The 24,613-nt window shown below is 45.6% G+C and overlaps 1 protein-coding gene across 1 annotated transcript in view; it reads left to right on the forward strand.

Moving 5' to 3' along the window:
* Positions 1-24,375, forward strand: part of mnd1 (meiotic nuclear divisions 1 homolog (S. cerevisiae)) — a 33,298-nt gene extending 8,923 nt beyond the window's left edge. Inside the window, exons 3-5 of the mRNA XM_086012006.1 lie at positions 2,386-2,443; positions 11,627-11,775; positions 24,238-24,375. Coding sequence (XP_085868132.1) covers positions 2,386-2,443; positions 11,627-11,775; positions 24,238-24,360 — 330 coding nt within the window. The 3' untranslated portion in view covers positions 24,361-24,375. The remainder of the gene's footprint in view (positions 1-2,385; positions 2,444-11,626; positions 11,776-24,237) is intronic.
* The last annotated feature ends 238 nt before the right edge of the window (positions 24,376-24,613 follow it).

A 24,613-nucleotide genomic window follows, 5' to 3' on the forward strand; every position in this document is an offset into this window, starting at 1 on the left:
GGAAGTGTGTTAGGATAGTAAATGCAATGTCAAATTATGTACAGAAAGAAAAAATGGGATTAAGAGAAAGATAAAAGACACAAAGGAAAAGTAAAACATAAATTTTAATTTCTTAAAAAATCTCCAACAATAATTCAAATCTGAAGGAATGAGACACCACACTTGTAAAAGTTAATTTTCAGTGCCAGAGAGATAGTTTGGCAGTAATTAAGATTTATCATGCCGTTAAAAATCCACTTACACTTGAATGGACAAGCCCTAACTTTTTCTGGCATGTTTAGTGGGTATCTATCACATAAGTACCGCAAATTCACGCCCTTTCGTGTATTTGAATGCCGAGTCTGTCAATGAGATACTGTTATAGCACAGCATTTGGAGAAGCAGGGTAACTCGGACAGTAACTTCCTGATTTCCACGTTTAACTGCGCATGTGCGAACGCCGGAAGTTGCTGTCCGATTTACTCTTTAATAATGGTGAGCACTGACAGCTTCACGTTATTTCTACCACAAAATCCAGGCCCGTTACATTTTTTTAAAAAGTCAGTCAAAATTCTCCTACGGCTAATACTTCCTCCTATAAAACTCTTTTCAACAATGTGTACTCCCTTAGACTTTCCTTCCGCTTTAAAACAGTACAGAAAGAAAAAGTAAAATTACTGAGAAATTTGCTCAAACAGGTTTTCCTTTCTTGTTCAAAAGACATTTCAGGCAACTGTGTAATGCTATTCCGGGAAATTGAACATTAACACCCACAATTTAATTTCAGGCTGAATTTTGCAGATTGTTAAAGAGTCTGCTCATAATGAGTCTATAATTAGCAGCAACAAATTAGACCTAAATTGTCTGCTTGTTCTTGTGCATAATAGGCAATACTTTAGAATTTTAATTTCTGTGACTCTTGTGGCATAAGCCAAGCCTCTTTTTCCTTGTGGTAGCAACCAGTAGCTAAGGAATCTGCTGTATTTGTGCTATTTGTACCAAATATTCTTAGGTGCAGATTTAGACAGGGAGAGAGAGCACATTAGGAGTGAAGTAGAAAATTGCATGCAAGTGAATTTTAAAGGAAAGGGGCCAATTGAAGTGGAGAGTCAGAACAAGGGGACAAAAAGTTCTGAAAGGCTCAAAAGGCATCTCAACACATTCATGGCCATAGCCAAGGCTGAAGGGGGAAGAGAACAAAAAAGTGACGGGTAAAAACGAGGGAAAAGGAAACCCAAGGTACAGGTGCAAGTCTATAGGTAAGTGACGGAGCAGTCCAACACTCGGCCTCCTGTCTTATGGTTGCTGAAGTGGAGGTTGTGCTGCTTGAAGTAGGTGCAAACTCTGTGCCACTCCATGATGCCATCCCCATAGTTAAGTATTCCAGCATGCCTGCAGGGATGTGTAGTCAATTTTCATGTCACAGCTGTTGCTGGATCTACCGGGCCTATGCTGTAAGGTAGCTGCAGGTATCGCTGCAGCTCTATATCTGGCTGACAATGACCCAAACCCTGTGAAGACTGTTTCCCACCAACATTGTCACAAGTGTGCCAGGGCCTACACATATGATTTGTGGTATCTTGGAAGATGTAGCAAATCTGGATACATTGACTGTTCACCCTGGCATATCTTCTTTCCCATGCCCATTCCTATTGTAAAACCTATTGGCACCAATAATGGTGCTGATGGAAACATTTTGAACAATTGGTATTAAGTCTCAAGAACCTAGGTTCCAACAGTTTTTATTTTTTAAAAAAATAATGAAAATGGTCAAATAGTGACTGAAATATTAAGAATTAAAGTTACTCACCTGTGCTTTTTGAATCTGCTATTACCACAGCTGATTCCCCAGCAACCCTGGGCACCCATTTCAAGGGGGATTCCTTTAGAGTTTATGTCCTGCACATCCAAATGTTGGAAAGTGGTGTGTATGATGTCGCTACTTCAAAATTAAAGTGAATGGATTACCTGCCAGTTTGAAGTGGGCCGATACTGCCCAGAAACTTCATTGTGAAGCAAAGTGGGCAGAGTTCCAGCAGGACATAATGTCCTCCCATTACTGGCCAGCCATAACGTCGCTACAATGGCTGTCGGGAAAATACCGGCTAACTTGTTCCCATCTTCATTAGTAAAGACTTGCAGCTTTCCCACAAGTTCCTTTGCTATAACAGAGTTACATATTAGTTTTAGTTGACGTATTAGTTAAAATGCAGCTTGGTTTTGTATCTTTTGACTATTTTCAGTGTTTTCTTCAGTTCCTATGCATGATGAAAACATCTGTGTGTGCATAAGTAGCAGAATACAATGGATGGCCAGGTTTCCACTCATCCTATAGGTTTAGAAAATTCAGAATCTTAACGATACTTGAAGATGATGATTTACAGTAAAACTTGTCTGTGCTCTTAGAAAGATGTGTTTCAGCTTAAAGATTTGGAGAAGATTGCCCCGAAGGAGAAAGGGATCAGTAGGTATCAATTTTATTGTCACTACTTTCTGCTCTCTTGTCCTATGAGGCTACAGTATTTGCTAACTAATTATGGCTCAGTTTATTTTTGCACATTTAAACATGCACAGATTACATAATGGACAGTTGTACCAAATAAAATTGGCATCCTTTAGGAATGTACCTAACATTTAGATTTTAAAAAAGTGAAACCAGTGACTCTCAAAAGTGGAAAATTAGTGGATTGGGTGACACTGTTAGTAAGCACACTACCCTTTCACCTCCAGAATTGGATTCAAATGCAACTCCCACTAATTGGATTAAAGTGTTTCTATGCCAGCCCGAGGGTATACTGTAGGGAATTTCAAACTATCTTTTAGTGGTAGCATGGCCACAGCACAAAACTATCCACAGTTTGGTACAAACTCACCATCAGAATGGTTTATCTACGATTGCTAGGCAGAATACAGAAGGCAATTTAAGTGGAGTATATGCTATATTTACGGTTGCTGTTAAAAGTTTATTACAGTGCCATTTTTTTGTTTGTTGAGACTGTCAACTACTTTCCCTTCTGCCTTTATACCACTTCTAAGGAACTGTCATACCCCCCTCCCTTTTTAGACAGGCACAATGGGTTTCTTTGCTTCTTGGAAGACGAGAAAGAGCATCAGAGGGAGGTAACTCCACACCACAGTATACTGGCAGAGGCTGCTACTTGCACTTGATCATGAATCAGTGTTTCCACAGGCTTCGCTTTCCAAAGGAGGCTGTTGCAGTTATGCCATATGCTGCAAGTGGACTTGCAGCCCTCCTCCACTGTATGTGATTGTTAAGGTCACAGCTGCCATTACCTTCTGTGCCATAAGGTGTTTCTAGGCTGCCACTGGGGACATCTGCAACACAAATTAAGGAGCTCTGTACAAATGCATAGTGAGGCATGGCTGCATTGTTATCTAAAGCTAGCCATTTCATCAGCTTCCCCATGGACAACTGGTGGGAACATGATAAGTCTGTACAATTTTATTGTATGTCGAGATTCTCCAAGGTCCATGAAGTCATAGATTGCACCTACATGGTCATACGTGCTCGCGATCATTGGCCATGTAAATGTCAACAGATAAAGGAAGCACTCACTCAATGTGAAGCTCCATTATGACCAACAGCAAATCATTATGCTTCCCCTGGGAGCTGTCACAATACCTTTATTTTAAGGCTGTCCACCATGACAACAGTCTTTAACCTAGAAAGACAAGTCTCTGGATGGCTCCTTGGAGATCAAGGCTATCCTCTACAGCCATTTGTAGAGAATGACACCTATGCATGTTCCTAAGACTGCAACTGAGCAGCACGATAAGGAGGTCCATTCATGTACCAGAGTTACAACTGAGCACACAATAAGTATGTTCAAGATGCACTTTAGGAGCCATTATTGATCTGGGGGCATCTTGCGGTATGGTCCACTGAAGATCATAGTGGTAAGCTGCATCCTGCACACCCTTGGCTTACAAAGAAGTCCCCATGAGGAACGAACAGCAAAAGCCTAAAGAACATTTGGAAGCAAAAAGCGTTGCCATTTACATAGAGGTTCTGATATGGGAGACCTTTTCTTGTTTACCCTATCTACCCATTACATGAACAGTCCTGTGTACATCTTTCCTCACCCCACCACAAATATGCCATCACCTACAGACCCCTCTCTGTGTGCATCAACTCTCACAGCTCCCAATCATGCCACATGATCAAAGTCACTTCCAAATCTGTGCGTGTGTAGCTCAAATCAATCCTTGTGGGAGTAAAAGAGGTGGCTGGTTGTATTTCTATACGAGCCTCTCGGGACTGAAACAGCTATCGTTTCATAGTAGTTAAGTCCTGAAATAAACCTACTGCGGGCTGTGCCTCTTGTGTGGCTGAGTGGGCAGCCTGTTCAGCCTGTTCCTGCATCCTTTCAGATGTGGAGTGAGGCTTGTATAGGGGGCATGCATGTGCAGCCATTGTGAGACAGAAGCATGATGCATGCCCATTCTTGTATGCCACTAGTACTGGGCAGTGATCTGTGAAGAAAGCAGGCCTAATGGTAGCAGTGTGATCAGCGAAGATACTTTCCTGCAAGCCCGCCCCAATCAATTGAACGCCTGAAGAAACAGTCCTATCTAATCTAGCAGCACAAGTTTCTATGACAGCAGACTGAGAATCTATGGAGGATGCACAAATTTGCTCTTGGGGCCTCTGTTGTGGCAGCCTATGTTTATAGATGTCTCTAAAGCTGCAACATGCTCCAGGGTAGACTGCAGTGGTGGAAAGCCATTGAGAATTATACTTATGGATATTGTCTGATGCAGTTCCCAGTATTTGTACATATGTCTGATGCTCTGCAAGCATCCGTCTTTTTAAAAACAGGATTGGTATATCACCCAGTGCAATCCCCACTGCCTCACTCTCCAATTTGCCCAGGATGGATGTCTCAGGGCTGGTGTTTGCAAAGGTGTGAGTGAGCAATGCCATATGCTTTGATGTGATGTTAGGCCTATAAAGAGGAAGAAGATTAGAATGGTTTTCTGAAGAGCAAAATTCACGTCACTTTAAGCAGAAGGAAATAACAGGAGATTTTCATGATATTGTTTCCTGCTATAAGCAGGGTACAGTGTAGCAAGGAAGAGAAAGGATGTTATTACAAACCTGCAGCTGGCATCTGCCCTTCCTATTCCCCATTTTCAACACATTATGTTCATCCCAAGGATTGGAGAACTACGGGGTGAGAGGGTGAAATTTTGTTTCTTAAATGGTTCTGGTGCCTGCACCATTCTGCCCAGAAGTCCATTTCAAATGTTGATCACTCTCCTTGAAAAATAACTTCCTGATATCAGTCCTAAAGTTACTTTTTATGAGTTTGAACCTATGTCTCTTGTCCTACTTCCACATATTCATTTAAAATAATATTCTAGATTAACCTTTTCCATACCATTTTCTATCTTAAAAACATAAGAATTAGGAGCAGGTGTAGGCTTGAGACTGCTCCACCATTCAATAAGATCATGGCTGATCTTTGACCTCAACTCCACTCCCCCGCCTGCTCGCCATATCCCTTGATTCTCCTAGAGTCCAAAAATCTCTACCTCAGCCTTGAATATACTCAATGATTCAGCATCCAGAGCCCCTTGGGTTAGAGAATTATAAAGATTCACAACCCTCTGAGTGAAGAAATTCCTCCTCATAGCTGTAATGCTGTACCTGTATTCTAACTCTGTGTTTCTTGTACAAGGACACCCAAATCTCTCTGCACAGCAACATTTAATAGTTTCTCACCATTTAAAAAATATTCTGTTTTTCTATTCTTCCTACAAAAGTGAATAGCCTCACATTTCTCCACATTATACTCCAGCTGCCACCTTATTGCCCACTCACTTAACCTGTCTATATCCCTTTGCAGGCTCTTTGGCCGCGATTTTACCGGCGCTCAGAGGGTGGGTTTGGAGGCGGGTCAAAGATTAAAATCATTTTGATTGATGGCGGGTTGCGATCCCGCCGTTGACCTGCCTCCAAACAGCTTTCCCAAGTGTCGGGTCCCCGATCTGCGAATGAACCCAACACCTAGCGGCAGGAAGTGGATTAAAGGCAATTACCTGCCTATTAGCAGGTAATTGCCAGTAGTTGTCAGCCTATTTTTGAATTTTGCCACTTCTGGCTCGGGTTTCCCAATGTCCGGACACCACGCCTGGTAAGTGTGGTGTGTTGTGAGTCTGCTGTGATGTTTCTGGATTGATGACAGCTGCAGAAGTGGTGTGAAGGATCCAATGTTGCACATGGTGAGTCTTGGAGGAAAGAAAATGTTGGGTACTGCATTTTTAATACATTTACAGATTTCTTTAGGTTACAAGTTTTTAAATCCATGTCCAGTGCCACCTCATTGAGAGAACCTCTCACCAGTGACAGATCGCTTTTGTCACCTCACCTGCAGCTGCCATCTATTCCAGTCTATGGAGGGAGTCATTGGAAAGCCTGGGTGCAAGAGGTCACCTTTGTGCAGTGATTGTCAGTTTTGCAGCACCTCAATGCTGTCAAACACTGAGAAATCAACTGTCAAAATAAAATTGTGCGTGGTCCCTTTAAGGAAACTGGCAGATGATTCGTCATCAAATGACATCATCTGACCCGCTTCCTGTTAATTGGCCGGCAAGCCCGCAGGGCGGGCTTAACAAGGTCAATCAAGGCAAAATCATGTCAGTGGTGCGGATGCAGCTGGGGGCGGGACTAGAAGCAGGAAACCACCTGACCCGCACCCAACCCGCCTCCATTAATAAAATCGTGGCCTTTGTGTCCTCACAGCTTACTTTCCCATCTAACTTTGTAGCATCAGCAAACTTGGATACATTGCACTCGGTCCCTTCATCTAAGTCATTAATATAGATTGTAAATAGCTGAGTCCCAAGCACTGTATGCCTCTATAAGATCACCTCTTGAGCACCTCCTTTTCAGGCTGAAAAGCCTAAATCTCTCCAGTCTTTCCTCATAACTCAAACCTCTGACAATAGGGATTAGCCTCATGGCTCTTCTCTTCACTGCCTCCAGTGCTTAAATGTCTCACTTGTTTATTGGCAACCAAAGCTGGGCACAGTGCTCAAAGTGTGGTCTGACCAGAGCAGTGTTGTCCAATATATTGGCCAGTAGCCACGTGCGGCTAATTGGGAATCGATATGCGGTGAATTGCATTTCTGATTAGTAAATAAAAAATGAGTAATAGACATAGTCGTTGGGCATGTGATCTCAATACTTGTATTTGCATGATGTATGCATGTGTACTTTAACCTTTTTGTAAATTTGTTAGTAAAGTGGTAAGACAGAATGCAGTGTGCAGGTGTTTTTTGATCGTTGTGAGTGCATTACTTCCTTGGTTATTGAATGGTGGTATATGTTTGTCAAGTAAATATACATGTGAAGTACATTTACCTGTAATGTGTGTAAGGTGTTTTCTACTGAAATGAGTGCGTGTGGCTAAAACGGTGTAGCTGTAGCAACCTGTGGCTAGCGAGCAATTTTTATTGGACAATACTGGACCAGAGCACTGTATAGTTTGATCGTGACTTCCTCTGACTTGTAGTCTACCATTTTTAGCTGTATAGTTTAATATTCTTTTGGCTTTGTTGTTTGCTCTGCATGTTGAGTGTAGAGTATACTAAAAGCTCCTAGGTCACTTTCAACATTATCCATGGCTATTTCAACACCATCCATGAAGTATGTATGTTGCCCATTTTTTCCTTCCCATGCGGGATACTTTACATTTGACTGTTAAATTTCATCTGCCATTGTTCTCACATGCATATTTTGTGTAATTCTTTCTGTAATATCTGCGCTGTGTCCTACAATTCCACTGCCTCTCCGAGTTTGAAATCATCTGCAAATTTCACTCATTTGCATTGTGTTTTCCTCTTTATTTCACTTTAATGGTTTATTAGGGTCATGCTGATTTATTGTATTAGTTCAGCATTATTCTTTCAAAGGTATTCCATTAGTCTGAGTGGTTCAAGTTCAAGCCCCACTCCAGGGACTTGAGCACATAAACTAGGCTGACACTTCGGTGCAGTACAGAAGGACTGCTGCATTGTCAGAGATACTGCCTTTTGGATGAGACATTATGCCGAGGCCCCTATACCTTCACACTATTCAAAGAAGAACAGGGGTGTTCTCCGGGTGTCCGGCCAACATTTATCCCTCAATCAACACCTCCAAAAACAGATTATCGGACCATTCATCTATAGCTATTTGTGGGACCTTGCTGTGTGTAAATTGGCTGCTGTGTTTGCTGCAAAACAACAGTGACCACACTTCATTGGCTGTGAAGTGCTTTGGGACTGCCTGAAGATGTGAAAGGTCCTATGCACTACCATAACCACTAGGCCACTAGCTGGCTAGGCTTTGGTTCAAGTCTTCCATTGGTATAACCATAAAAAAGCAAGCATTTATATAGCAGCTTTCACATCCTCAGGACATCGCAGAATGCTTCACAGGCAATAGTGTAGTCATTGTTGTAATGTAAGGAAATATGACAATCAATTGGTACACAGCAAGGTCCCACAAACAGCAATGAGAAAAATTGCCAGTTAATCTGGATGAATAAATATTGGCCAGGACAGAATAAGAGCCGACACCTCCTTCTACCTCTACCTGGACCATGACCCCACTACCGAACATCAACCGTTTCCAAGGCTGTCACTGACCTCATCTCCTCTGGAGATCTTCCCCCCCCCCGCCCCCCCCCAACGGCCGCCAACCTCATAGTTCCCCAACCCCACACAGCCCGCTTCTACCTCCTTCCCAAGATCCACAAACAGGACTACCCTGGTAGACCCATCGTTTCAGCCTGTTCTTTCCCCACGGAACTTATCTCTTCCTATCTCAACTCTATTTTTTCTCCTTGTCCAGTCTCTTCCCACCTACATCCGCTACTCTTCTGACACCCTCCGCCACTTTAACAGTTTCCTGGCCCCAACCGCCTCCTTTTCACTATGGACATACAATCCCTCTACACCTCCATCCCCCACCAGGATGGCCTGAGGACGCTCCGCTTCTTTCTTGAACAGAGGCCCAACCAGTCCCCATCCACCACCACCTTCCTCTGCCTGGCTGAACTTGTTCTCACATTGAACAACTTCTCCTTTGACTCCACTCACTTCCTCCAAATCAAAGGTGCTGCTATGGGAACCCACATGGGTCCTAGCTATGCCTGCCTTTTCGTGGGATATGTGGAACATTCTTTGTTCCAGTCCTACTCTGGTCCCCTCCCTCGCCTCTTTTTCCAGTACATTGATAACTGTATCGGTGCCGTCTCCTGCTCTCGCCCTGAACTAGATAATTTCATTCACTTTGCTTCCAATTTACACCCTTCCCTCACCTTCACATGGTCCATCTCCGACTCTTTCCTTCTCTTCCTCGACTTCTCCGTCTCCATCTCTGGGGATAGGTTATTGACAAACGTTCACTACAAGCCCACTGACTCCCACAGCTACCTGGACTACACTTCCTCCCACCCCGCTTCCTGTAAGGACTCTATTCCATTCTCCCAGTTTCTCCGTCTCTGCCGCATCTGCTCTGACGATGCCACCTTCCATACCAGTGCTTCCGACATGTCTTCCTTTTTCCTCAACCGAGGATTCCCCTCTACAGTGGTTGACACGGTCCTCGACCGTGTCCGTTCTATCTCCCGCACTTCTGCCCTCACCCCTGCCCCTCCCTCCCGGAACAACGATAGAGTTCCCCTTGCCCTCACCTTTCACCCCACCAGCCTCCACATTCAATGGATCATCCTCTGCCATTTCCGCCACCTCCAGCGCGATCCCACCACCAAACGCATCTTCCCCTTTCAGCATTCCGTAGGGACCGCTCCCTCCACGACACCCTAGTCCACTCCTCTATCACCCCCAACACCTTCGCCCGGCACCTTCCCGTGCAAGCGCAGGAGATGCAACACCTGCCCTTATACCTGCCCCCTTCCCACTGTCCAGGGCTCCAAACACCCCTTCTAGGTGAAACAGCGATTTACTTGTACTTCTTGCAATTTAGTATACTGTATTCGCTGCTCACGATGTGGTCTCCTCTACATTGGGGAGACTAAACGTAGATTGGGCGACCGCTTTGCGGAACACCTCCATTCAGTCCGTAAGGGTGACCCTGAGCTTCCGGTCGTGTGTCACTTTAATTCACCGCTCCATTCCCACTCGGACCTCACCGTCCTCGGCCTCTTGCATTGTTCCATGGAAGCTCAGCGTAAGCTCAAGGAACAGCACCTCATCTTTCGATTAGGCACTTTACAGCCTTCTGGACTCAACATAGAGTTCAACAATTTCAGATCATAATCTGGCCCCTATCATATATATATATTTTTTATCCACACTTTTTGTTTGTGCCTTCTGTTCTCTCGCACATGGCAGCTGTCTTTCATCTAGAGCCATCCTTTGTTTCTGAACCTGTCCCATTACCATCCCCTTTTGCCTTGAATATCTCTTAATGTCTCTTAACTTCTCCTGCCTTCTATCTTATCACAGACCTTCCCTTTTGTTCTTTCATCCTCTCCCCTATTTCCCAGCCCCTACCCTTGCTTAAAAATCTGTTCCATTTCCTGCTTTTTTCCAGTTCTGATGAAAAGTCATCGACCTGAAACGTTAACTCTGTTTCTCTCTTCACAGATGCTGCCTGACCTGCTGAGTATCTCCAGCATTTTCTGTTTTTATTTCAGAATAAGAGCTCACCTCTTCTTCGAATTGTACCATGAGATCTTTTATGTTTCACCTGAGGCGACACAGGGCCCATCCAAAAGTCGACACCTCTAAAAACGTGTCAACCTAGATTATGTGCTCTATTGGGGTTTGAGCCCTTTTCCTTCTGAGTAAGAGGCCAGTGTGCTACCACTGAGCCAGGGCTGACACTATACACATAAATCGGTTTCTCTGAGAGGAAAAGCAATGTATATTCTTTAAATGCATCAAGGCTCAGGCCCCAGTTTGTGCAGCAACACAGGAAATCTCCCTAACTTCAAAAATGTAATACAGGTAGACTATCCTTTATCCGAACTTCCGAAAACCTCTAAAAACCGAAAGTTTTTTCGTTCAGCGTAAGTCGTGCGCACGACATGACCAGAGTGGCGCACGACTTACGCTGAGCAGGGCAGAGGGTCACAGAGTTCCCTCCTGGGTAGGAGATTGCAGGCCGAGCCGGGCAGTGTGAAGGAGGTACCGGGAGAGTGAACCCAACAATACAGCGGCCCGTCCGATAGCTGCAGCAGCCCGTCCGATATTCTTTTCTCCGACCCTCGACCCGCCGACCCCGACCCCCACCCCCTGCCGACCCCCACCCCCGACAAATTTCCCAGTCTTATAAAATACCTTCTGAAATCCGAAATTTTCCGAAAACCGAAACACGGCTGGTCCCAAGGTTTTCGGATAAAGGATAGTCTACCTGTAGTAGCATTGTGCTACAAATTAACCATGGTCTTGGTCATCCCAGCACAATATTGAACCCTCTCGCGCTACAACAGCTGTTGATGTCAATGAACCACCATACGTTTTTGTTTCTGGCTGGCTAAAGTTTAGATGGGCTGGTGACAATCTTGTCACACAGCTAAAACCTTCCTGTCTTGTTTTAACCTTGATTAATTTTCAATTGATTTATTGTGAGAAGCAAGTGCAAGCTGTTGATGTGTTTTTACCGTTTTAGCTTCCATGTCAGTGAAGGACGTACTGCAGAGTCTAGTAGATGATGCAATGGTGGACACTGATCGAATTGGAACTTCCAATTACTTCTGGGCATTTCCAAGTAAAACTCTTCACAGCAGGAAACAGATACTGGAGCAGTTGGAGAGTCAGGTAAATGTTGTAGCGTTAGAGATAACCAAAAGGTTTGGGTTTAAGGATCTGAATATTTAATTAAAATGACTTTTTATGGAAGAGGAATGAGCATGCATTTGTCAGCACTGTTACTGGTAGTTGTTTCATTTGCTTGTTTTTTAAAAAAAAAACTGCTTGTCCATATGCAATGATACCATTTTGTGCATGCATAATATAGAAAACTGCAGGAGTGAGGAAAAGATGTTCAATCTCATCTAACTTGATTTGATCTCCAAGATTTTGGATTGGTCTGACTTTTTTTTTCTTTTTTATTCCAATCCCATAAACCTTACTGCTTTTCTGAATCTGGGATCTAGTTCTGCTTTGAAACTCGATGCATCGGTCAAATTTGCAGACAATACTCCGAATTCAGTACAAATTGGTCAAATACACAAGTGATACTAAACTAGTGTGGGACCTGTTGAATAATAAGAAAGCCAAGGAACTACAAAATTAGTTTTATTAAACTCTAATGGGGCAGTACAGTACCAGATGAAATTCCATACAATAAAATCTAGGCATTACACACCATCAGAAAAAATGAGCGACATACATAGTATGAATGGGGTCAAAATAGCAAAGGATGAAGTTGAGAGGGATCTAGGGTTCTTGGGTTGGGCACTTAATGAGCTGAATTTTAACTCCCTAAAATGGGTGGGTTGGTGTCAAGTCAGAGGTTAAACTTCAAAAAATCTGAAACAGGAACCCAACCTACCCACTTCTGGTTTTAACGGAGGCGTGTAAGGGGTTTTACTGTGTGGGTGTCTTGGGTTCGTCAGTTATGCCTCTGACTACCCCCTTTGAGCAGTTCGAATCGCTCGCCCCTTTTTGAGTTCTGACCACCGGACTTATTTGCAGGTAGCGATATAGAAAACGAGCAGACCAGTGGTTTGGTGCAAAGAAAAAACAAGATTTTATTACCAGAGAACGATTCTATACAAAGGATAATATGGATGCAGTACACTTACACTTAACAGGGATGGGAAATAAATGGCACATTGAGGGAAAATGACTAAAAAGACAATTTTAGCAATCCCCTTAACTCCCACCCTCTAAACCTCGCTAGGCTATCTTATGAGGGGTCAGAATTCCATGCTCACCAGTCCGAGTCGTTTAAACAGACGAGAATCTTGCTTCTTTGCCCTGCTGCCTTTCGATGCCACGTGGTTTCAATGCTGCACAGGGTACCGTCCAGGTGAAAATACTCCAGTAATAAAATAGTCTCTGGCAGGGTATTTCACCTCTTGGACAGGCTCTTCTTCATAGGTCCTCTTCCTGGGGTGGTGGCAGGCAGGGCGCGGGAGGAGAGAGAGAGAGAGAGAGAGGGAGAGCATGGCTTCCTGAGTGGCTATATTTATACCCCTCTCGGTAGCCCTTATCTCACGCACTAAATCAGCTCATCCTTTGTATGATTTGGGTGAGCTCGTTTAAATGTTTAAAAACGTTTATAAAAATGACCTGTAGAGTGATAGTCGTTATGTCTAAAGTAGCCTCGAAACCCTGGCTGTTGTTAAAGACAAGTTGTGAATTGCTCCCATTCAGGTTTAATGTCTCTGGTGAGCGGTTCCCGATTTAAAATGCAGAGAGCCTAATGGCTTGATGGAGCCCATTCCCACTTGAGGACTGGAATGTTACAGTCTTTTGTCCATTTCATTAGTCTTTACAAAATCCTTGATTAGTTTAAAACTTGAACTCCTTGACCTGCTTACTTTGCAAAACCTTTGTTTTAAAATCTCATTCGGCCTGGTCACGAGGTTTACCACAGCCATTTTGGGTGCCCTGGTTTTAAAATCAGTCCAACCAGGGTCTCTTTTAATTAAATAATCTTCGGGGGGGGGGGGAACTGCCTGAATTTTGCGAAACTTACAGTCCCCCCTAGGATACTAAAACTTGCTTGCAGTATCCATGTTCCAAAGGTGAGCAAAGTTTTCTGACCCTCCATAAACAACCTTCCCCTGTATTTACCTATCCATAATCCCTTGACACATGTATTTCCCGTACTTAGAGAAAGCGCAGTGTGTGATAGGCATCTACAGATGAAAATACAGTTGATTACAAAATCCAAGTGCGGAGGGGTTCCAACACCCCTGCACCACTTGGTACATTACAGATTTTTTTTTTCTGTAATATCAACCAGTCACAATCTTTACTAAAATAACGCAATAAAATGAAGAAACAATCTTTATTTAAAAATAACAAACAACGACCATCACGTTTAAGTGATGCGACGCAAAACTCAAACGGGTGTCTCTTCTTCCACCCGGGCATAATGTTCCTTCCACACCCTTTGAGTTTTAAACTCTAACCTGGGACCCTTTCTCCTACACTGGATGCACACCAGGTAGAGAACTATCCCTAACTGACACACCACCAGGATGTGGCATGCCATACGGATCCAGGATGGGACCTCTATATTTTCAAAAACGTCCCACCAGGGCGGGGCCATAATATCTAAAATGTCGGCCCCTATCTGGACAGTTTTCTGTTCCAGAGTATAGAAGTGTTTTTGTGACACTAAAACGGCTTTCAGCAATTTGGTGAGGTGTTCTGGGAGAGGGGGAATCTGGTAACCGAAATGCGCAACACATTTCTGCAGGTGGGTGAAATTCTCTTTCACAGTGAGGTGAACAGTGGAGGGTTCAGGAATGGGGACAATTCGTACTTGTGCCACTTGAACTTCTGCCTCGGGTTTGAAACAGAAACTGCTGTCACTCACCGCACATCAGCTATGCTGTCCGTACTGGTAGTGAGGCGCTCCTGTGGTGACACAATATGTCCCACCTCCTATATATGCTACCTGGGGGGGGAACATGGCCTTGTGCCATTGCTTCCATGGTGCAATTTATAGGTTTCGCGCCAGTAGCTCTGAACCCGCACTGTGGTTTGGAATAGGCGTTCAAGTGCTGGGGACACAGGATGATGTGTGGTCCCTGGCTACGGCACCCTGAGAGGTCGGTACCCGTCATAGCATGCTCCCATTTTATGACGTATGGTGGGACCGCTGTAAAACGAATGTGTGCACCCCCTTGAATGACTCCAATGTTCTCCACCCTGTATACCGGCGTGGGTCGGGCCGTCTCGCCCATGACCGGTATCCTAACCACTATACCCATGACGGTGTGGTTGGACCGCCCACAGTCCACTGGGACTGGGTAGGCCTCCGAAGCTAGCCGGAGCTGGCACGGGCTTAATGCATTCTCAAAAGGGTGGAGGGCTGCAAGGTGTTTGTTGCTGATCCAGGAGGGGACTAAACCTTGCTTTAAATCCTCCAGATTGCTGCAGCCCACGCCCAGCAACCATGCCCCATACAGCACGCACACCTCATTCTGCGCAGCTTGGTCAGAAGCGTTTCTGTCCTCCCTAATGAGAGCATTAACCGTTTTGGCATGTTTCTCCAGCTCCGCTATGATCTCCTTTAAGTGGAGTGTCATGGCCTGGTCCTCATGCAACTCGGAACCCACTACCTCATTCTCATCGGTTAATATTTTCTTTAATTGTGTTTTTAAACCATTAATCTGGGTCTGCAGCTCGATGTCATCTAAGCTGTTGATGACAGAAGACCCCATGTTAAAACCAGTTAAAACATCGTTAAAAGCACCCCTTCTTTGTCTCCCAATCCCGTCCAAAAGCTCGTGGGTGTATAGTCTAGTTCTGTCAACGTCTGAAAAATCAAACTCATAGAATTTACAGAACATATCTTTTAAGAGGCTTGATACAACTGCGCGGTCTCTGTGGGGCACCACGCGGATAGGTGTACCTCGGTGAGGTTTAAAATCACGGAGGCCACCGCGTAGTGCACCCTTTGATACAGCACCTGGTCTGTCGGTACTAGCACCAAGCAAGCCGTTCCCTGGTCCCTTGGTGGTGGCGGGGCATCCCTCTACTATCGTCCGTGACGTCGCGGTCGTGGGCAGGGGCTGCCGGGGGCGGGTTACTAGTTCAGTGGCATTAACTGAGATTGTGGAGTATGGGATCGTGCATGCGTCCAGGCGAGACTCCCAGTCCATCCCCCTCCCGTTATCTTGCCACTGACTGCGGAAAATGATGGAAATGCCTGTGGGGCAGGCCTTCTCTGATCCCCACATACAGACATAGATCCCCTGATCCGGTTCCCACCATTTATCCCAGCACACACTTAACACCCCCCCCCCCCCCCCCCCGCCCCGCCCCCGTGGGTCCCTGTGATAGTCCGGTGAGTGTTGTTCCCCAACCGTTCCCACTCAACTCTGGGGTTCCCCATGCCTTTACTTAATTTCCTGAGCCACCACCACCTATCCAGGGGAACGTGTCCCTTGCATGTTAAACATATCCTTTTGCCCACGGTGACGCTAATCCTGGGAGTAACGATCCGTATCCTGGGGCACAGGAGGGAGGCCTCCCTGTAGGTGAACCCGGTCTGGCTGGAGTACTGGGACGAATTGGATCCCAGCCACCCCGGCCACGTTCCCTCGTGGAAGTAATCGGTGGTCGCCGCCGCTACCGTCGACCGCCACCGGCGCCCTGTTCCCCGAGCACCCGAAGATGTGGTGGTCCTCGACGTCCCCTCTCCTACCGATGCTCAGCCCGAGCAGGATTACGCCTCCGTACATTCCGAAATTTCCTGTAACAGATATAGAAGCATACAGCCAGGTTCCCTAGAGACTCGCTGGCTCGGGTGACGTATGGTCGGGTCCCGTGACCTCGACTCACATGGACAATACTCTGAGACGACTTACTTAAAACTAACCGTCACCTTATTTAGAATTAAATTAAACACCCTAAACTTAACACTATGGACTTAAACTACTAAAGCTATATACATCTGCCGCCCGTCTCTGAGCAGCCAGCCTAATTCCTGTCTGGGCTGTTGCAGGCTGCTCCCTGTGGCGTGGCTGCACTGACCTGCACTTCCGGTCCCTTGCAGTCTGTAGCTGCTAGCTGGGGACCTTTGTCTTTTGGCTTCTCCCTGGCTCGGGAGGCTATCGTTTTAAGCTGGGGAGTCGGTGACCATACCTTTCTGGGCTGGGGTGTCCGAGGGGACCTTCTAGGGAGGGCTACTGGTGGGGCCACCTTGGTGAGCGGACCTTTTGCTCGGACCCCAGCCTTTGTGGGTGCGGCCTGTGGGTTTCCCATGACCGCTGGCTGAGGGTCCTCTCCCTTGAGTCCCACCCCTCCCAAACCTAAGCTGGGGACAGGTAATCCCTCGCTGCCGGTGGCTGAGGGTCTCCGCCTTCAGGTTCAAAACCTGTGTTGTAGGCGAGGTCATCTGGCTTGGGCTCCTCCTCCTCCCCACCTGAATCCCAGAAGATGGGGGGAGTGGTCTGAACAGGGGGCTGGGTGACTCCTCCCTTGACGCACACGACTGCGCCTGCTTGCACAGCCTGTGTACTTGAACTTGCTGCGGGCTGGGGATTTCTAACCTCGGGTTGGATCCCGGCTGCCTGTTTCTTTGCCTCCGGCCTGAACAGCTTGCATTGGTTTACATGAAACCATTTTGTGCGCCGGGGCAATTTTACTGCATACACCATGGGGCTGGCTTTATCCACTATGCTATAGGGTCCCATGTACAGTAGCTCTAAACTCCCCACTCGGGTGTAGTTCCTCACCATTACCTGGTGACTTTTGTTAGGTTCGAGCAGCAATCGGTTATTCCGATGCTGCTTCCCCATGCTCCCTCCTGCCTGCTTGTAAACCTGCTTTTGGTCCGGGGCCAAAGCTACCCCCTGTGTGCCTCCCTTGTCCCGGATTGCTGCTACCGGGCCTGCTCTACAGGGGTCCCAGAACTCTCCTTCCCTGTCCCCCTGCTTGGCCACCTCGTCGGTCTTTTGGTTACCCTCCCATGTGGTATGGAGGGATCCTAAATCTATGGCCAAACGTTTTGACCTTTTCCCCAGCCTGCTCATTCCCTGTGGATCCCATTAAGCTAAATGGGACCTTGTTAGACCGGGGTGAATTGGTCAGGTCTTCCGAATGGACCACCGTGCTGGAAGCTCCAGTGTCCACCGAATATCTCCCCTGCACCGTCTTCACCCCCATCTTAACATAGGGCCTGCTCCCCTCAGCATTTTTGCAGGGACATAGGTCGACAGGCTGCGCTGGTTCTAGTCATTGCTAGGAGTTGGATGGGGCAGACGGGGTCAAAGCACCGGTGGTGGCTGCTACTTTTCCCTGGCTGATCAGGAAAACCCGCATCGACTCTAACAGTGATTCGACCGTGGGAACTCCTGCCTCTGCCTTTTGGGCTGGGGGTGGTGAATTCTTCCCTTTATTATCCTTCCAAGGATTTTTACAATCCTTGCGCCAATGGCCGTCCTTCCCGCACCCATAGCAATTTAGCTTGATTTGAGAGGGACGGTTCCCTTCCTGGTTCCACTCTTTCTTATTTTGGACCCCAGGTTTAACCTCATAAACTTTGCCCTTTTGCTGGGGCGCCTCGTTACTTCTGCCATTTTTATAGGCTACCGTGAGCTGACGGATTACGGTCTCTTCGGTAGTTTAGGGGCTTCGGGGGTCGAACCAGGCCTCGGCCTTGGCTCAGATCTGGGGTAGGCAGTTCGACACCAGGCAACGAAGCCAGTGGGTCAACTGCGGTCAGGTCAGGAATGCCCGATCCGCCACTCCCAGACACGCGCTATTGTAGACTGGCCACAGCCTGTCTGCGAACGTCTGCGGGGCCTCCCCTGCGAGCTGTACCGTCCTCTCCACTCGGGAGAACGGACTGCCGTCGTTCATACCCATGGCCTCCAGTATCTCATCTCTCAAATCGTCATACCCCTTCTGCCCTTTTTTGCACTCATCTGAAAGGGTCTGGAGGAGCTTACCCTCCAGAGAGAATAGCAACATCTTGGCCTGCTCTGCGTCATCGCAGGCTGCCTGCTCTACCTCTCGGAAGTGCAGTGAGGGGTCTCCCATTTCGGAGAGCTTGGGGATATGACTCACCATGGCCCTGAGCTGTTGGGTGCCATGAGGTAAGATAAATTGGTTTTGGATGGCCCCGGGTTCATCGTCCTCCCCGGGCGGGCCGTACCTCCGCTGTCGGATGGGGCACATCGGTCCCGGTCCCGAACTATCTAACGGGGGCTGCTGTACCTCCCCTACCACTTCATCTTCCACCCCCCTTTGCCGCCAGACCTGCTGAAAGTTCGGCGCTATGGGTGGTGGCCGTGAAACCTCTGGTTCCCTGACTAGCTCGTCCCCAGGCGCTGCCTGCGGGACTGTTCTGCTTGGGTTGCCGGTAAAGTCCGACTGGCCTGCCTTCGGGCTTATGAGGCACACCATGCCTTTTGCCTTCCTTAGGGCCAGGCTCAGATTTTCAATTTCCTCTCTGCAGGGGCCATGATCTGCGTCTTCAAACCCCTGTTCTCTCGCATACCTATACGCTGCCTTAACCTCCTTAACTTTCTCCTCCTGCTCTCGTATTTCTTGGGTAAGGCGGGCGTTCTTCTCCCGCAACCGTATCTCACTATTCTTGGCCTCGGTAACTTGGCACTCCAGCTTGTGCCTCGTGTTACTTTTGCCCTCACTGATCTGGCGCTCCAGGCGCTCTATTTTGGCCCAGTGTTCCCTTGCCGTCTGCGCTCGTTCCTGAATCTCTATTTCCTTATCCTGGACTTTCAGGGCTGCTTCCTTAAGCTTGGCAGCCTGTGCTGCCACAACTCCGTCTAACAGTAGGACCTGCTTCTTGTAGCACATTAGCTTTTATGTTTCTTACTCCCTGTCCACTGGGCGGCAGCATCTGTCGGACGCTCAGCCTTTAACAGAGTGCTTATCCACTTCTTGGTGATATTCACCTTTCTAAAAACATAATCGGACAATCTCTCTTCCATAGCTGTTCCTTCCTCCGCACCACTGTCTGCTATATCGCTTACTGCTGCCGATGGTCCTGCCGCGGTAGCCATTCTGTAAGGGGTTTTACTGTGTGGGTGTCTTGGGTTCGTCAGTTATGCCTCTGACTACCCCCTTTGAGCGGTTTGAATCGCTCGCCCCCTTTTGAGTTCTGACCACCGGACTTATTTGCAGGTAGCGATATAGAAAACGAGCAGACCAGTGGTTTGGTGCAAAGAAAAACCAAGATTTTATTACCAAAGAACGATTCTATACAAAGGATAATATGGATGCAGTACACTTACACTTAACAGGGATGGGAAATAAACGGCACATTGAGGGAAAATGACTAAAATGACAATTTTAGCAATCCCCTTAACTCCCACCCTCTAAACCTCGCTAGGCTATCTTATGAGGGGTCAGAATTCCATGCTCACCAGTCCGAGTCGTTTAAACAGACGAGAATCTTGCTTCTTTGCCCTGCTGCCTTTCGATGCCACGTGGTTTCAATGCTGCACAGGGTACCGTCCAGGTGAAAATACCCCAGTAATAAAATAGTCTCTGGCAGGGTATTTCACCTCTCAGACAGGCTCTTCTTCGTAGGTCCTCTTCCTGGGGTGGTGGCAGGCAGGGCGCGGGAGGCGAGGAGAGAGAGAGCATGGCTTCCTGAGGGGCTATATTTATACCCCTCTCGGTAGCCCTTATCTCACGCACTAAATCAGCTCATCCTTTGTATGATATGGGTGAGCTCGTTTAAATGTTTAAAAACGTTTATAAAAATGACCTGTAGAGTGATAGTCGTTATGTCTAAAGTAGCTTCGAAACCCTGGCTGTTGTTCAAGACAAGTTGTGAATTGCTCCCATTCAGGCTTAATGTTTCTGGTGAGCGGTCCCCGATTAAAAATGCAGAGAGCCTAATGGCTTGATGGAGCCCATTCCCACTTGAGGACTGGAATGTTACAGTCTTTTGTCCATTTCATCAGTCTTTACAAAATCCTTGATTAGTTTAAAACTTGAACTTTGCAAAACCTTTGTTTTAAAATCGCATTTGGCCTGGTCACGAGGTTTACCGCAGCCATTTTGGGTGCCCTGGTTTTAAAATCAGTCCAACCAGGGTCTCTTTTAATAATTAAATAATCTTCGGGGGGGGGGGGGGGGGAAAGGCCTGAATTTTGCGAAACTTACAGGCGGGACTAGGGGGCGAGCGACCAATCCGCTCGCTGGAAGTGGATTGGTCACTTAAATATTATAATGCTGCCTGCCTTCATTTTAAGTCATTCTATTTTTAACTCATGTTGGCCTGGTTTCCCAGGCCTTGGGAAACCCGGCAGCTGAAAGGAGACGTGAAGAGCTGAATCCATGAAGTAAGTGCCTTTCCAGCACTGCTTGTGGACCAGGAGTGTTTCCTCCAAGCAGGCTGTCTGTGGGCGGGAACCTGACAGAAAAAAACTTTAAAGGAGGCCTGCAGTTAAAACCAGCAGGATATTCAGGAAGCCCGTTCTTTGGTTTTCTCAACCTCGCAGCAGCCACCGCCTCTCTTTTCCCCCCCCGGGAACATGCCTCCGGGCTAACATCCAGGCCAATATGTCTCTACAGTGGAGCAGCAATCAAAAAAACAAACTGAGCACTGAACAATATTGATCAGTAGAGTAAAAGTCTGAGGATGTCATGCTGAACTGTACAGTGCCCTGGTCAAACCATACCTTGAGTACTGAGTCTAGTTTTGGTCACCAAGACACAAGGAAGACATTCTAGCTATCCCTAGCTTCAGAGAACTGAGTTACAAGGAAAGTGTCAGGAAACTTGGGCTTTCTAGCCTTGAAAGGAGCTTACTGAGAGGGAATCTAAATAGTATAGAGAAGGTAAATCTGAAACACCACTTCAAGTGAAACCATGACAGGAGGTGCTGCTTCATAATGGTGAAAGGCAAATCTAGGAGGTTCTTTAGAGTGATGAACATGTTGATTGAACTACTGAGTTGTATAGCGGGAGTCAAGAACATTGGATTCATTAAGACACCTGGATGCTGTGATTGAAAGAGAAACTATAGATTTTCTGGATGGATGAGATGAGATGACTGGTCTTCCTCATCCAAATTGATCTTGTGACTGCATTAACTGAGCTGCCATTTATCTATTCAGGGGCAGTTTGTTCCACAGGCCAACAGTACTAACCATAACATTGTTATTCCTTAAGGGAGAAGGAAAAGTTAAGGAGTGTACTTTCAATATAAAATACTACCCCACCCATTTTTTCTAAGTCAGCAGTTATTTTCACTCCTAGAAACCTTCCCTACTTTAGCATCTAGAGCCACTTCAAAATGTTATGAGGCCATCCTGGAGTAATTCTGGTCATTATGGAAGTTGATACTTTAGACTAACATGGGCTGTTGATCCAGAGGCACCAAATTCAGGAAAAGCTTCTAGCCAGCTGGTCCAGAATAGCAGCACTAACTTAGAAGTTGGAGCTTCAAGATGGACTTCAACTGTTCCCATAAATTACATTGTCATAGCAGCTCTGAGTATGAGAGGAGACCTGGAATGACAGGTTTCCACAAGGGGGGAAATGATGGATTAAACTTTAAAATTAGACAGGTAGGAGAATACTTTATATAGAAAATGCTCCCCAGGCCCTTCCTTCTCCTTTAAGTTTAGCTTATGACTTCTATAACTTATAAAAATGTCCTGTAGTTTTGCCCAAAATACATTTCCACATCCTGGTTATTGATTCTCTACATTATTTTAAGAACTTGGGTTATGTTCTCTTTAATCAGAAATTAATAGAAAGTTTCTTGGTGCACTCGATATTGTGCATGGTTAGTTAGTTTTCTGGCTCACTGCTCTGCAGTATTCTTCCAGGATGTTTTGAATTGTTGCCTTGACTCTTCCTCTGTTTTTGTCTGGATTTCTACAAAGCATTTCAGATTTCTATTTGAAAACATTTCCTATTGTACATCAATAGCCATTTGGTTAATGAGGGCTTTTTTGTGCATATTCTTTTGGGATTAACTATAGGCATCAATCCCAAAATGGTATGTACTAGAGAATTTTCATTACTTGATCCAGAACTGGTAAATTACAATGCATATGCAGTGAATCAAAATGCAAAAGGTAGGTGCCAGAAGTGAACTGTCTGACACTGGGATCTTGCTGCCCTCACACTTCAGATCTTTGTCACTGCATGTCAGTGGTAGTGTTCTGTTCGCCTGTTGGTTTTGGGCAATATTCTTAACTGCTTGGGAATGAACTGGGTGTGCTTGAAAATTTCTTGAAACTTTTAACTCAAAGGAAGCTGCATCTTGGTGATAAAATTTCCCACCACTAGGTGTCATATGGGAGGACTCGTAAAAATCAACATTTCATTGTGCAGCACGCACGTTTGCTGCATATATGACAAATAAAATTGAATTGAATTGATATGGTGAAGGATTGTAATCTGTCACCATATGACACCCAGTGGTAGCGAGCTGATGTAGTTCAAACACTGAGAGCAGGAAAACCTGTTTTTAACTGAAGTGCACAAAAAGTATTAATTTCTAATACTCTGTCATTTTGGTTTGAGATGGAATTAGGTTTTCTTTTAACTGCATTTTAAGCTGTACTAGCAGGTTGAATAAGTCCCCCCATCCCTTTTGAGGATTAGAAGTATTAACATTTAGCAATGTGTGTGTAACTCCTGATAAATATAAGAAGGCCAATTTCTATGGTTAAATGCCATTACAGTGATGATATATGTGATCTTTAAAGTGATTTTAATGAATGGGAATTTGTTGATGCAGTATGGCTTCAGGGTGTGTTCTTTGTCTTATCTGGGCTGTGTTGCTGGAGTGCTTGGCTGAGAGGCAAGGAGGGGATAACAGTGGGTGTGGTTAACTTGCACATCTCTTAGTGGCTGGAGCGAGAGTACTATCGTAGAGGCCTATCATCTTGGTTAGGAAATGGTGTACGTGAGTGGGGAATAACTAAGATCACATTTTTATATCAGATGTAATTCCCTCTCTTGCTACACTTGTATTATGTCAATGGTTTAAGATTGGTTTATTGATTTACAGGCTATTAATAAAGCACACAAAAGGTACTTCAAGTTACTCAGTAGATTTTCTTTTCTGTATCTTTTTAAAAGGTGACAATTATTTTGCTAAGAAAAATATAATGCCTAAAATAAAATTAGTGGTGCAGAACATTTTTAATCCCAGTGTTTCTTAATTTTTTAACTACAGGAAACTTTCATTTAACCAGAGGTTAAATGTCCAGAAAGCTCTATCTACCGGCAAAATTCAGAAGCTGTTTCCTATAAGTTTTTTTACTTCTCGTTGCTTTTTTTTTTCCAGTCAGGCTCTGCAAGGTCTAGCTGAAGCTGTTGCTTAGCTACAGAGATGCTTTTAAGCTGCGGCCGACTGTTTTGAAGTACAGGGTTTGTTGATTCACACGGAGCTCAAAAGCTCCGTATGTTTTAACATTAGCGCTGGTTTCTACGGCAGTTTTGATGGTACGGCACCAGCTCGGTCCCGTCAGTGCCGGATACCAGAAAGTTTCCTGTAATTGTGGTTTTATTTATGTTACAACTTTAGTGTGATACAAAGTGATTTCACTTTGCACTGATGCTACAATTGATTTTTTTCCCCTCTTCCCTTTCCAGCTCATTGAAGGAAACCAAAGAAAACAAAGTTTACAGCAAAGTATTGAGAAAGCCAAAGTGGGACGTGAGAAAACAGTAAGAATTTTTATGTTGCAACTTGGGAGTCTACTTGGGCAAAAATGACGAGGTTGGTAGAACGTGGTTGTTAGTAATCGGGTTTGCCTTATTTTGAACATTATAAACTATTTTAATACTTGAGAATTTATAGCTTGGCGCTGTGACATGTTTAAAAAGTCTCTTACTTTTTGGAAGGACTGTCTTGTTCCTCAGTATCGGAGGAAGTGTGTATCTTGCCTGATGTGTTAATGTCACTGCCCATAGGGTTGTCTGGCCCTAAAAGCAAATTGACTAACAAATATCACAGATGATCATTGTT

The sequence above is a fragment of the Somniosus microcephalus genome, chromosome 2 (genome assembly GCF_052327205.1).
Source record: "Somniosus microcephalus isolate GS21.2 chromosome 2, FLI_Smic_1.0, whole genome shotgun sequence".
In the NCBI taxonomy this organism is placed as follows: domain Eukaryota; kingdom Metazoa; phylum Chordata; class Chondrichthyes; order Squaliformes; family Somniosidae; genus Somniosus; species Somniosus microcephalus.